Genomic DNA, 12,232 nt, shown 5'->3' on the forward strand with positions numbered 1-12,232 from the left:
TAGTAACAGATGTCAGGGCACAGTTCTCAGAGCACGCTGTGGCTGTCCACCCCAGGGTCCTAGGGTTCTTTCTGTTTTTATGGCAGACCTGGCTTCGTATTCATAGGAAACAAAGGATTGTCTTCTACTGGACCACTTCATCTGGATCGCCCCAGGTATCTCCATCCCAATTGTCAGGGGATGCTGTTAGTTTCCTAGTCTGTATGATAGCCAATCTCCCCACCCCTCTTCCTTCCATCCCCTGACTGCCATTCAATAGCTAGCTCTGCAGCTATGGGACCCACCAGTGTGATGAAGCAGTACCTCTGGTGTGCTGAATACTGGCACTGGCACAGAGAGGCTCTATGGCTGATGTGAATCTTCCTGACTGGACTACTTGGTGAGTTTCCCCAGAGCTGTTGAGCACACAGGCTTCCCCACCTACCCTGATTGCTCACCAGGCCATCGATGTTCTTTGTGGACATGGCTTCAGGTATCATACCAGAGACTCCTTAGAGTCCGAAGCGACCATTTATGATGGTCTAGTCCAACTCGCCCACAATCAACAGGGACATTCACAGCTAGATCAGGTTGCCCTGCGTGTCACCTTGGAAGGGACAGGGCATCCACCACATCTCTGGGCAACCTGGTCCACTGCGCAGAGTCACAGAATGTCCCGGGTTGGAAGGGACCTCGAGGATCGTGAATCTCCAACCCCCCTGCTACATGCAGGGCCATCAACCTCCCCATTTCATACTAGACCAGGCTGCCCAGGGCCCCATCCAACCTGGCCTTGAACACCTCCAGGGACGGACGGGGCATCCACAGCCTCTCTGGGCAGCTGTTCCAGCACCTCACTGCTCTCTCTGTAAAGAACTTCCCCCTGGCGTCCAACCTAAATCTTCCCTCCCCCAGCTTAAAATGTTTCCCCTTGTCCCTTGCTGTGAAAGATATTTTCCTGATATCTAACCTAAATTTTCCCTTCTTCTTTCCTTTAGCTCCCCTTCGGGTATCGAAAGGCTGTTACCAGGTCACCTCGGAGCCTTCACTTCTCCGGGCTGAACAGCCCCAGCTCTCTCAGCCTGTCCTCACAGGTGAGGCGTTTGATCCTTCGGTTCTTTTTTTTTTTTTTTTTTTTTTCAGTCATGACCATGGAAGCGTTACCCAGATGAAATGAGCATTTGTCACCTGGACTTTCTACACATGACAGAGGAAGTGGAAGTCAGCAGCTGAAGTGTCTGGGAAGACCCCTGCATGGGAATGGTGAGAGTTACCCTGGCACCGTTCTTTGGAAATCTCAGGGCTCTGTAAGCTCTGAAGCTGTGTCGTAACTCCTCCCGTGGTGCTCTCCCTTTCTTTTGTGTAGGAGAGCTGGAGTTCAACTCCTTCCTGTTTCCTGCCTATGTGCTGCCTGCCTTGTCCATGGCCCAATGGGCTTTTATTGCTCACACCCAGATTGGTACGTGTGGATATAAGCCTTTGTTTACGTTTATCTTTTGCTTGTGGTGACAGCTCATAGCTGAGCTTGTGGTTAACAAGACACACAATAGCTGGAGATACAGTACTCTGCATCACTAAAACACGAGCTTTGTGGCAGCCACGAGCCCAAGGAACAGCGAGTTTCTGTGTTTTATTTCTGTGCTTGCTCCCATTGCCCCGCGGCCCTGTTGTGGTTGAAGCCGGTGGGTGGCTCAGCACCACGCAGTCCTTTGCCCACTCCCCTGTTCCCCGTGGGATGGGGGAGAGTGTTGGGTGGAAAAAGAGAAGTAAAACTCATGTTTTTGAGATAAAAGTAGTTCTGAATATATATATGAATGTATTGCAAGTGATGTACAAGCAATGGCTCACCACCCGCCAACCACTGTCCAGTTAGCCGCCAAGCAATAAAAGAGAGTGAGATGTACTCTCATCCCCTTCAAAACTCCTTCCACTTGATGGCATATAGTATGGAATATCCCTTTGGCCAGTTTACGTTAGCTGTCTTAATTCAGTTCCCTCCCAGCTCCTTGTTGAGAGCTTTGCTGAGAATGGCCTTGGCTCTGTGCAAGTTTGCTTGTCAGAAACTATAAAGATCAGGGTGTTCTCAGTGTGATTTTTCTCCTAGAACCCAAACATAGCATCATACCAGATACTCTGAAGAAAAATCCCTCCCACCTGAGACTAAGGCAGCCCCCCAGTGTGTGTGCCGTAAGCCAGATAGGGATGCAGGTGTTGCATTTCCCTGGCAGCGTTGGCCAGGGATGCTGGAGAGGTTTTGGTGCCCAGCTTGGACGTCGCAGCACTGCTGTGCCTGTCAAAGCGGCATGCTGCGTGCTCTCCAAGCAACGAAGCAGCGTTTCATCAACAATGTGCCATGCTATTTCCTGGAACCTGGTGTGTTTGTGTCTCTGCGGCTAGGTTTACCCTACGAGCTCTTCTTGCAATAGCTGTTTTGAATTCCATTGCAGGCGTGTGAGCAGAAGTGCTTTTCCCCTTATGTTCTGTCTCACAGTGTTTGCCCATGGTTGGTAGAAGAAGGAGCTGATGGAGTCAGCAGTAGATTCTGTTGGCTTACCCTCTGTGCTTCATCCCTGGAGCTCACTGCTGCACAGAAGAGTACACGCGTGTTTATCCCAGGGCTGCAGTAAACGGGAGCCTGGTTGGCATAGCACTGAGCAGCACCTAATGGGCTCTGCAGAGGATGGCTTTGCAGAAGGAGCAGGAGTGCCTGCGTCCACCTGTATCCTGGGATACGTTCTGGCAGCGATGCACCAGCTGTGGCCACAGTGACTGAATGCAGGGCTTGGCTTGGGGCTGCCGTGTGGCACTTACTGCCCCGCCGTATGCCTGGCAAAGCACAGCCACCCCTCGCCCACGACAAGCGTTTGTCTTAGTGTCGTGTTTCATGCTGTCTCCTGAACCTCAGGACCTGGAGGCAGCTTCCCCACAAGAAGGGGAGAACAAAATGAGGTCATCCTGGAAGCAAAAAGGCAAAAATCCACTTGGGAAAGAAATGTATATAGCAGTCTCGTAGCAGTTCTGTGTTTCTCCCGTCTCTTCCTTGATTTCCTTACAGTGAAATAGATACGTGCTGTAACGTGCTCTTGAATGAAACAAAGGACTCTAGTGTGGATTTTATGTAGGCCCTGCACTGCAAGGTATGCTGCTGGGAGGAAGTGTCCATCTGCCCGAGGGTAGGAAGGCCCTGCAGAAGGATGGCCTGAGGCCGGTTGTACGAGGCTCAACAAGAGCAAGCGCCGGGTCCTGCGCTTTGGTCATGATGACCCCGTGCCAGCTTCTCCAGGATTTGGCTGAGGTAGAATTCCAACCGCCCTCTGATTCTAGAATGTTGGAGTGTTGGAATCTTCTGGTCTTGTGACGTGGTCTTGCTTCCCCACCTTGTCTGTCATGGTGGAGCAGCCTGGTGGCCCTTAGTGATGTCATAAGCAGCTAGAATGAGGGGAGGAGCAGTGCCTGCTGCGTCCCTTCATTGGAGCGCTTGAGCTCTGACTGAGTAGCTAGCTTGTTGCACTTGTGCATCGACTGAGTACCTTCGTTTTCACACCGTCTTGTGCAGCATCTGGTAGGTAAGCTGAGACAGTGTGAGATAGACAGGTGGACAGTGAGGTGTTGAAAGCTGCTGGCTGGCGGAGCTGGTAGTGTCATGCTGCTTACTCTTGACCATCAGACATAATTTTCACTCAGTAGCTACATTCCAAAGCATAGAGGTGGCATTTGTCTCAGGGCTTTTTCCTTGTCTTCTTTGTTAAATTGTGCAAGCTCACTGATCAGCTCTTTCTCTCTCCTCTCCCCGCCCTCTGCCTTCTCCTTTGATGCAGCTTTTGCTCGCGGAAGAACAGAGCAAAGTGACAAGAAACGGCTGCGGCTTCAAGGAACTTGTTCTGATCTCTTGCCTGGTATGTGCCACACGTTGTCCCCCCCCCATGTGGTTTTGCAGCCTGCGTCGCACCGTGTTTAGTAACACAGCCTCATCCAGCCTTGACAGGACACTGGTCACGTGTAGAGTTATTCCACTTTCCCTCCAGCTCAGCCTTCAGAAGGATGCTGTCTGTGATGCTGTGACCAGCTAGTCTTTAGGAAACCAATCCCTTAGGCAAGGAGTCCTAGTCCCGGTTTGTGCAGGGCTGCACAACGTGACCATGAGCATGCGTGCTTCGGCTGCGTGTGCGCACGACAGCTGTGGGGAGCACAGCAGAGATGCAAGCAGAGGAAATCCGTGTGGAAGGCTGCGGCCGGCGCTGGAGGTGAACTGGTGGGAGCCATGCGCTAGGGAGCAGGTCCACCCCCAGCAGTGACTCCTCTCACTGCCCTGCTACTGTGCTGTCGGAGTGCTCTGAGCAAGCGCGTCTGCTGCTTTGTGCCGGAGTCCCCATCTGCTAGCAGAGGGATAGCGACTTGGTAAACTGCTGCGTAATAGGCTGTCTCGTTTGAAGTGACTGAACAAAGTGGTTGTTTCTAGAACACCTGCCTATGCCAGTGGGTAACTGAGGGTAGTTCTGAAGAAGTCTCTCCATACCGTGGTGTGTGAACAGAGAAAATAGAAGTGTGTTTCTTTTCAGTTCCAGCTTGTCGTGCCTGCTGTGATGGGCATCGCGTGCAGCGAGATCAGCTGTGGGCCTGACCTGGCACAAATGGAGGTAGAGTATGAAGCTCTGATTGGTCTTTGTTCTGCTGACTTGAGCCGGCAGAGTGAGCTGCAGATGAGCTCTCCTGCTTTTCAAGAGAGGGAGAATCCTTCCAGCTCTATCGGTGTCGCTGAAAAGCTGCCTGAAAAGCTTCATGTCCTTGCTACGAGCATCTAGATGGCCGTGGACGTTATAGTACCGACAGAATCAGATCGAGCGTTATAAACATGCAGAAGCTTTTTCCCCATCCTGCTTGGATTTTGTCACCCAAAGACCAAGTTCTCATATTCAGTAAGTTAAGGGAAGCAGGCACTTGTAGTGAGCCAAGGATTGGGTCAGTGGACCAGCTCCTGTGTCCAGTCCATGGCTGAGGTCTCCAAGCAATAGGTTACAGGAAGCAAGCAGACTCTTACGCTCCTCTTTGGCAAGACAGTACTGCAAGCGTGGCAAGTTTATAAAACTCCAGGAGTCCTCTCGGTTGGGGTGTTTGTCCTCTTAGTCTGGGTAGAGAGAGACGCATCTTTACATTGCCTGGCCATACTGCTGCACACCAGGAAGAGAAACAGCTGTTATTAGACTTGCAGTTTCTTGTTAAGCACTCATGATAAGGATCTTTCTCTGCAGATGTGCTCCTTGCTCTGAAATTGTCCTCGTTTGTCCTCAGCTCCTCACCATGGCCTGTGCTCTCTGTTTCAGACTGAGAACAATGGGAAGCCCCTGCTGATCCACGAGGAGTCTCCTGTAAATATTCCAGCTGTTGCTGCTGCCCATGTTCTTAAGAGATACGTTGCCCAGGCACCGGATGAACTCTCCTTTGAGGTAAGCAGTTAAGGGCGTTCCTAGTTGTCATGTACAGGAGAGTATAAGGTGTGAACGCATCAGGAATATTCTCAGATACCTTCAGAATGTTTGGTGAGGTTGCAGTCTTTTGCAGGTGGGAGACATCGTGTGCGTTACTGATATGCCACCAAAGGAGCTGACCCCCTGGTGGAGAGGCAAGCATGGCTTTCAGGTAGGCACAAGCTTCAGACTTGAGAGAGCAACTTCGGTCAGGTCGGGAATCTCGGCTAAGAGCTGCGCTGCCTGCACAGGATGGCTCATGGATGTAAACATTTTCCCTGTGTCGGTGTCAGAGATGGTCTTTGTAGGAAACTGTCTCCTCAATTCACTTAGAAGCAAGAGCCTTCACAATATGCATCAGGTCACGGCCACTGAACCCCACCTTTGGAAATGCAGCAGCTAAGACAGTGTTTCAGTGTCTCAGAGTATTTTGCTTGCACCCATGCAGAACGTGAAGTTAGTGTCTTTTAGGAAGTTACTGCCTGTCAGCTGAGGTAGGGTAACAGACCCTCCGCGTGCTTGTTGCTGCTGCTGGCTGCAGAACGCTGGGTAGCTCGGAGCTGGGGATTATTGCAGCTGCATCTCAGTCAGCAAGAACTTTCTTCTTCTACATCTTCTACAGAAGCAATTATTTGTTTTGTAGGTCTTTTGGCTGCAAATGTTGAATAATTATTACTTTTATGCAGGCCACTTTTTGTTGGATAGTCTTACGGAGCGTCAGGCAAGCACGTTCCGAGGAAAATGTTAGGTGGCTTTTGGTTGAACAGTTCAGGCCTGAGAAATGCTGCCTTCAGTAGTGCACCTCTCTTTTTTTTCTTGTTACAGGTTGGATTTTTCCCAAGTGAGTGCGTGGAGCTCATCAATGGAAAAATTCCGGAGTCTCTCCTCAGTTCAGTGCCAAAGCCAGGTACAGATGTTACATTTGATGGTGCAGGGAAGCAAAATGGCGTCTCTTCTTGGGTGTGTTCTGTGTTTAATACCTCCTTTATCCATCCCGTGTTATAGTCTGTGCTGATGATCCTTCAGGCATATCATGGGGCATATGGCTGGTGTTTTGTAGGCAATGAGAATGAAGGAGGGCAAAGGCAGTTCTTCTGCGAGTCAGTACGAGGTTGAGAACAGCCAGTGTCCCTGGTGGACAGCTAGAGGCCTGGTTGTGCTAGTGATATGCTTGATCAGAACGTGACTTTTCAAGAGGATCCTTAATCCTCAAGTTGAGCAAGCCAAGCAAGAGGAGTGCATTAAACTCCATCGGAACGCGCAGCGATTTGGCCCGATCCTCCCGTGTTTATGAGTGGACTTGGGGAAATCATAGAATCCTCCTAGTATGGCTTGGGATGGAAGGGAGCTCAAGGATCATCAAGTTCCAACCCCCCTGCCTCAGGCTGGGCTGCCAACCAACCTCCACATCTAATGTGAGACTAGACCCCACTGCCCAGGGCCCCATCCAACCTGGCCTTTGGCTCCTCCTGCAGGGATGGGAGAAAATCCGTTTTTCTATGTACTTGGTAACGTTCTTCCCGTTTTGACGTGCTCTGTAGAATGTGTTATGCTCGGCCTCGTCCAACTGAGCCAGACCTGAAATGAACTGGTTTCTTCCTGTTGTGCAGTGCCAAAGAAACGCGGCAAGCTCGTCACCTTCCTTCGTTCCTTGGTGAAGGCCCGCCCAAAGAAACCGAAAGAGCGGGAGGTGGAGAAGGAAAGGGTGTTTGGCTGTGACCTGGGAGAGCATCTTCTCCACTCTGGTCGCGATGGTAAGGGACAGCCCGTTCCTGAGATCTTCCTCTGTTGGGCATCTAAAGATGAAAGGGAGGTCATATCTAGCAAAGGGGCAGGTTGGTACCGGTGGAGAAACGTGTAATGGAAGTTGATGGCTGAAAGATAAACTGAGGCTAATGCTCTTAAGAGACAAGCATGTTTGTATTTGCTTAAACCAAAGCCTGTAAGCCAATCCCACGCTAGCCTGAAAAGAAGGGAAGCCTTTTGGCCAAGGAGAGTGTCCTGCATATGTTTCCCTGCTCTCCTGGACATGAGATTTCCCACCTCCTTTCATTCCCATGGGAGCTGTGGTGGGACTTGCAGTGTCTCCGGCTTCCCCAGAATTACTTTCTCCAGGCTGATTCCTAGGTCCTTACACTTCTTGAATGCAAGGAACACGTCTGTCCAGTTTCCTCGTCTTGGACAGCTTTCTTCTGTAAGGAAGAACTAAGCAGTAGCCTGGCTGGGCTTAGTGGATGAGATTTGACAGGAGCACAGCCTGAACCAGTACTTGAATGAGGAGCTCAAGTAACCGCTGGCACGTGTTCTTTAGTCCCCCAGGTCCTCCAGAGCTGCGCCGAGTTCATTGAGCAGCACGGCGTAGTGCAAGGGATATACCGGCTGTCCGGCGTCGCGTCCAACATCCAGAGACTGCGGTAAGAGTGCTGCGACTGACACAGCGGTCAGTAGGGGCGCGTGCCCTGTTGTGGGTGCTCAGAGGCCTGCGCCGTGGGGCAGCTCTGTGCAGGCAGCGTGCGCTCAGCAGTGGTGCGCCAGGCTTGTCACTGTTTGATAGGAACACGGGGCGTTCAGCAGACTTGCTGGAGCAGGAAGTTCTCCTTCTGTCCTTCGGAGCACTGGAAGGCTGTGGGGGACTGCGGTGTCACCGCTGCCAGCTCTCATTCCCGTTTCCTCCTGTTTGCAGAGCCCTTTGGAGCAGCCCACACTCCTCCTTGCTGCTCCGGGCTCCTGGCTTAGGATTGTAGACTAGGCAGCCAGTTGTCAGAGTCACGGGAAATGCCTTAGCAAAACGAAAAGGTCTCCTTTTGGAAACATCTCATCCAGCATGGCTCGTGTGGTGCTGGTGACTGAGTGTTCATTTTCTCCTGTTAATCGGGAAGCCCTTCCAATGCTTGATTATATTTGGTGTGGCTTTTGACTTGTTTTCCTCTTTCTCAACCCCCCCGCCCGTTTTTGTGTCCTTCTCTCCAGCCAGGAATTTGAGTCTGAGCAGATTCCTGAGCTAACCATCCGCGACACTCACAGCGTGAGCTCCGTCTGCAAAATGTACTTCAGGGAGCTCCCGAACCCTCTGCTGACCGACCAGCTGTATGACAAGTTCTCGGTAAGCACAAGGCAACGTCTTTCCTTTACCTCTTCCCTGGGCCTCTTGGGAGATGGCTGCAGCAGTGCCCCAGCTCTGAGGCCCTTTTTCTGTTAGCCCCGTGGGGTTTACTCGTATGTCTTTGCCACATCATGCATCATATGGATGCCATTTTCGGTGGTCCCAGGAGGCGGTTATTTCCATATTCACAAAGCTTGAGAGAATTCATGTTTTTTGTTTTTTCTTTTGTTTTGTTTTACTATTCCCCAAGTATTTATAGAATGGGAGTGGGATTGATAGCAAAGTGCACTTGAAGCTTGAGGAGCTGAGCTGCGCAATCAGGCTGTAAACCGGCCCGCTGCTTGGACTCCTTGGCCTTGATGGCACCAGCTGCGTGCCGCTATGTTCCCCAGATGCCTCCTGGAAGGCGTAAAATCTGTCTCGGCGCAGACCAACAGCACGCTGTCCCCATAGTTCCCGACCCTGTGGCAGGTATCTAGCCTGATTTGTGTCTCAGTCCCTTTCTGCACTATTCCAGGAGGCTGTTGGTGCCGCTACAGATGAGGAGCAGCTGGTCAGAATGCAGGACGTCATCCAGCAGCTGCCCGCTCCTCACTACAGGTCAGTGCTGCCCTCACTCTGTTGAGCTCAGCCATGCTGCACTTCAGAGGGCAGTGGTGTGATTCCAGGCTTGTCTCATGCTGGCAACATGATGCCTGCGTATGTTGAAGCAGTTTAAGGCTACACGGGGTTAATTTATTGGGTCGGTTCCTGGGCACGGGGGCACAGTTGGTGCAGCTGGTGGCTGCAGCTGTGCTGTGCTGGGGCTTGGTGCCACAGTGTGGCACTTAGTCAAGTTGGATCTACTTCATCTTCAGTGACAGTAGCAATAACATGCATTGAGGCTTTGCTCTGTGAACCGCAGCACCGCGTGCTCATTGGTGCTGAATATTTGCCTCTCTGATTTTCCAGGACACTGGAATACCTGATAAGACACTTGGCTCGTCTAGCCGGGAACTGTTCCGTGACAAACATGCACGCTAAGAACTTAGCGATTGTGTGGGCTCCAAACCTCTTAAGGTCAACTTCTTTCTCCATTTCAACACACTGCTTGGATCTGTTCTCCGGCAAAAAATGCAATCTACCTTTTTCTCCATCGAATGTGCTCTTCTCCTGTACGCTGTAGTAAGTGGCTGACGGCAGAGCAAGAGCCTGGGCTGTTCTCCAACCGCACGGGCACAATTTCTAGATGACAATTTCTGCCCTCTTGTTTAGATGGGACTGGTGTGTCCTTGACCATCCAGGAGAATTTCTTCAGCGGCATCACCGCGGAAGCCTCCGGAGCCCAATTTGACAGCTTTTGGCTGCAACAATCCAGACTTGGGGAAACTTGGATCTTGGATAAATGACTGCTAAAATCTGCCTTTTCTACAGATCACAGCAGAACGAGTCTGCCTGCGCCAGCGGAAGAGCCGCCTGCATGGAACTGCAGACGCAGTCGGCTGTGGTGGAATTCATCATCAACCACGCAGATGTCCTCTTCTGCTCCAAATCCGGATCAGACATGGCAGATGGAGCAGGTGAGTGTCTTCCTCCATGAGCTTTATCTTGATCAGACACCTTGATCAAATCCAGGCCTTCTCCAAGATCTTTGAAATACACTTTTTCTATCGAGGGGACAGCAGACTTCTGGGCTTAGATTAGAATCTGGCATCCTGTTGCTGGATGCTGAGAATGTCCAAGTCCAAACTTTACAATGAGAAAAAAAACGTCACTGTCGTTACGATGTTTTGCATGCAGGTGAAGCTTGATGAAAGTGTGGCAGTGAAGCTTTCTGAGTTCCCTGCCCCCGCTTTCTAGGGTTTTTCTTTGCCCATTTCGATACAGTGAGCTGCTCTTATTAATTATGACTCTGTCCTCTGCCTTAAACATACCTATGACCACATGCTTATTCTGACCTCCTCTTCTTCTAGTGGCTCAGATAAGCAGGTCTGAGAAAACTATAGCATCTCCCCCAGAACTGTGATGGCTGATGATGTCAGAGTCAGAGGTGCTTTTGAATTTCCTTTATGGCTGCACGGTTCCTCAGAAAGCAGTTACGCCTGCCGGCTCCAGAAGAGCCATCCGTTAGATGCTGTCCTGTACAGCCGCGGAGCCTTTGCTCACGTGCTCTGCATCTTGCTTGACACAGTTTAGGGGAATTTAGCCAGCAAGACTTCAGGGCTGAGCTATAGGAGTGGAACCATCCTCAACTGCTTGAAAGAGAGCGAGTTTCTAAGCTGTGCTTCAGCAGAAACCAGGCGGTGCCAGGAACAAGCAACTGTTGGCAAGAGCTCAGTGCAGCTCTTCCCTCACCCCGCACCACGCACGACTCACACCAGTCCCTGTTTTCTCTCTCCAGACAACGTCCACCCAGCAAGATGAAGGAATCACCAGCTGGCAGTTGGCGTTCCTGCTTCAGCCTGCGGAAACCATCCTCTGTGGCCAAACGCCGACTGCAGCGCAGTCCCAGGGAGCCCTCAGAGACGGAAGTCGTGGTGCTGGCAGGTAAGGGTGCGAATCCAGCTTTCAAAGCCTTGCTTTTCAGCGACATAGAATTCATGCAATACAAGTGGACTTGTATCTCCTCCTAGCGTTCCAACCTATACCTAGCATCTTCAGATCACCCCTGATCAAGAGCCACTTTCATAATTCAGCTTGTGAAAGTTTGACACTAACCCCTGTGTATCCTTCCTAGGTGAATCGAGCCCTTGTCTACCCAGAAGAGCCGGGGCAAGTAGCGATGGTGCGCTGTGTGCTTCCATCGATGGAGGGCTCTTAGGAAGCACGAGTCACTGTGGTTCAGATGACAGCCTTCCACATAACAACAGCGATGGAGAGAAGGAGCTCATCCAAGTTCACGCCCTCATTTCTCCCGGCTGTGCTGAAGATGCTGACCTGAGCCTGCTGGACACCACAGTCACCAGCCTGGACTGTGACCCAGTGCCTTTGCAGTGCAGCCCAGCCCAAGCACAGTCCGAGTGCCCCGACAGCAGCACCTCCACGCAGGAGCAGGTCAGCGTCGCTGAGGAGAAGCCGAGCCTCTTGGAGGGGGACTTAGAATCAGGCCTCCAGCCCCAGGCACCGGGCAGCAGCACTGAGAGCTCTGAGCCACTCTCTCCGTGACAAGAGAGGATGAGTCCCATCTTTACCCTGGACCTCTCACGCCCTCCTGTCTTTTACATAATAATAAAAGCACGCTCGTGCTCAATCAACGCCTTGACTGCCTTCCGAGTCTTCATTCACAGAGACTGGGACGAATGCAACGAAGAGCAAGGCACGCCAGCTTGCAACGCGATGGCTGTGGGGTGCGCGCAGCAGAGCTCTGGGTTTGTTCCCGTTCTGTCTGGCTTTGGGATGTCTGCAGCGAGAGCTCAGCTACCATCTGGTATGGTAGCAAATGATGTTTAGCATCCTGGATGCTGCTCGTGATAATCCCGAGCTTCCTGGCTGTGGCTTTGTGATGCTTTTCAGGGCTTTTTGCTGCATTTCGAAGCCTCGGCTGCTCCCTAACGCCTCTCTCCTCCTGCCGTGTCCATTCCTGGCTCCCGACCTAGGAGCTGGCCGTGCAGACCTGTCGTCATCACGCTGCGGCAGGAGGAGCTCACCTTGAGCAGCATCTCCCTTGCCCCGCCCCCTGCCTCTGATTGGGCATCGGCGGCGGCGC

The 12,232-nt window shown here is 51.7% G+C and overlaps 2 protein-coding genes across 7 annotated transcripts; both read left to right on the top strand.

Annotated features, from left to right (window-relative positions):
• Positions 1 to 1,087: 1,087 nt before the first annotated feature.
• LOC149916931 (rho GTPase-activating protein 32-like) lies at positions 1,088 to 12,190 on the top strand. 6 transcript variants are annotated; one of them, XR_016469407.1, is made up of 11 exons: positions 1,099 to 1,242; positions 1,346 to 1,438; positions 3,102 to 3,274; positions 3,798 to 3,875; positions 4,539 to 4,616; positions 5,301 to 5,423; positions 5,539 to 5,616; positions 6,270 to 7,198; positions 7,756 to 7,858; positions 8,415 to 8,547; positions 11,814 to 12,190. XR_016469407.1 is itself a non-coding variant. In XM_090146877.1 (8 exons), exons 2-8 carry the CDS (start codon positions 1,402 to 1,404, stop codon positions 6,447 to 6,449), a joined length of 747 nt encoding a protein of 248 aa, XP_090003003.1. In that variant the 5' UTR covers positions 1,099 to 1,242; positions 1,346 to 1,401; the 3' UTR covers positions 6,450 to 7,343. The 6 variants fall into 6 exon arrangements, 4 of the variants coding, with proteins under 4 accessions (XP_090003005.1, XP_090003004.1, XP_090003003.1 ...); XR_016469406.1 differs by lacking the exon at positions 11,814 to 12,190 and adding an exon at positions 9,065 to 9,146; XM_090146877.1 differs by lacking the exons at positions 7,756 to 7,858; positions 8,415 to 8,547; positions 11,814 to 12,190 and having other exon boundaries at positions 6,270 to 7,343.
• On the top strand, positions 10,678 to 11,780 carry LOC149916932 (rho GTPase-activating protein 32-like). The gene is made up of 2 exons (XM_090146880.1): positions 10,678 to 11,073; positions 11,264 to 11,780. Exons 1-2 carry the CDS (start codon positions 10,947 to 10,949, stop codon positions 11,689 to 11,691), a joined length of 555 nt encoding a protein of 184 aa, XP_090003006.1. The 5' UTR covers positions 10,678 to 10,946; the 3' UTR covers positions 11,692 to 11,780.
• Positions 12,191 to 12,232: the final 42 nt, after the last annotated feature.

The sequence above is a fragment of the Phasianus colchicus genome, chromosome 9 (assembly GCF_987193195.1).
Source record: "Phasianus colchicus chromosome 9, bPhaCol1.hap1.1, whole genome shotgun sequence".
In the NCBI taxonomy this organism is placed as follows: Eukaryota; Metazoa; Chordata; class Aves; order Galliformes; family Phasianidae; genus Phasianus; species Phasianus colchicus.

Bases quoted from the DNA above. Each gene is read 5' to 3' on its own strand.
- LOC149916931 (XM_090146875.1), top strand. From the start codon at position 1,402: ATGGCCCAATGGGCTTTTATTGCTCACACCCAGATTG. The intron at 1,439-3,101 runs GTACGTGTGGAT...GATTTTATGTAG, and splicing joins TATTGCTCACACCCAGATTG to GCCCTGCACTGCAAGGTATG. The intron at 3,876-4,538 runs GTATGTGCCACA...GTTTCTTTTCAG, and splicing joins TTGTTCTGATCTCTTGCCTG to TTCCAGCTTGTCGTGCCTGC.
- LOC149916932 (XM_090146880.1), top strand. From the start codon at position 10,947: ATGAAGGAATCACCAGCTGGCAGTTGGCGTTCCTGCTTCAGCCTGCGG. The intron at 11,074-11,263 runs GTAAGGGTGCGA...TATCCTTCCTAG, and splicing joins GGAAGTCGTGGTGCTGGCAG to GTGAATCGAGCCCTTGTCTA.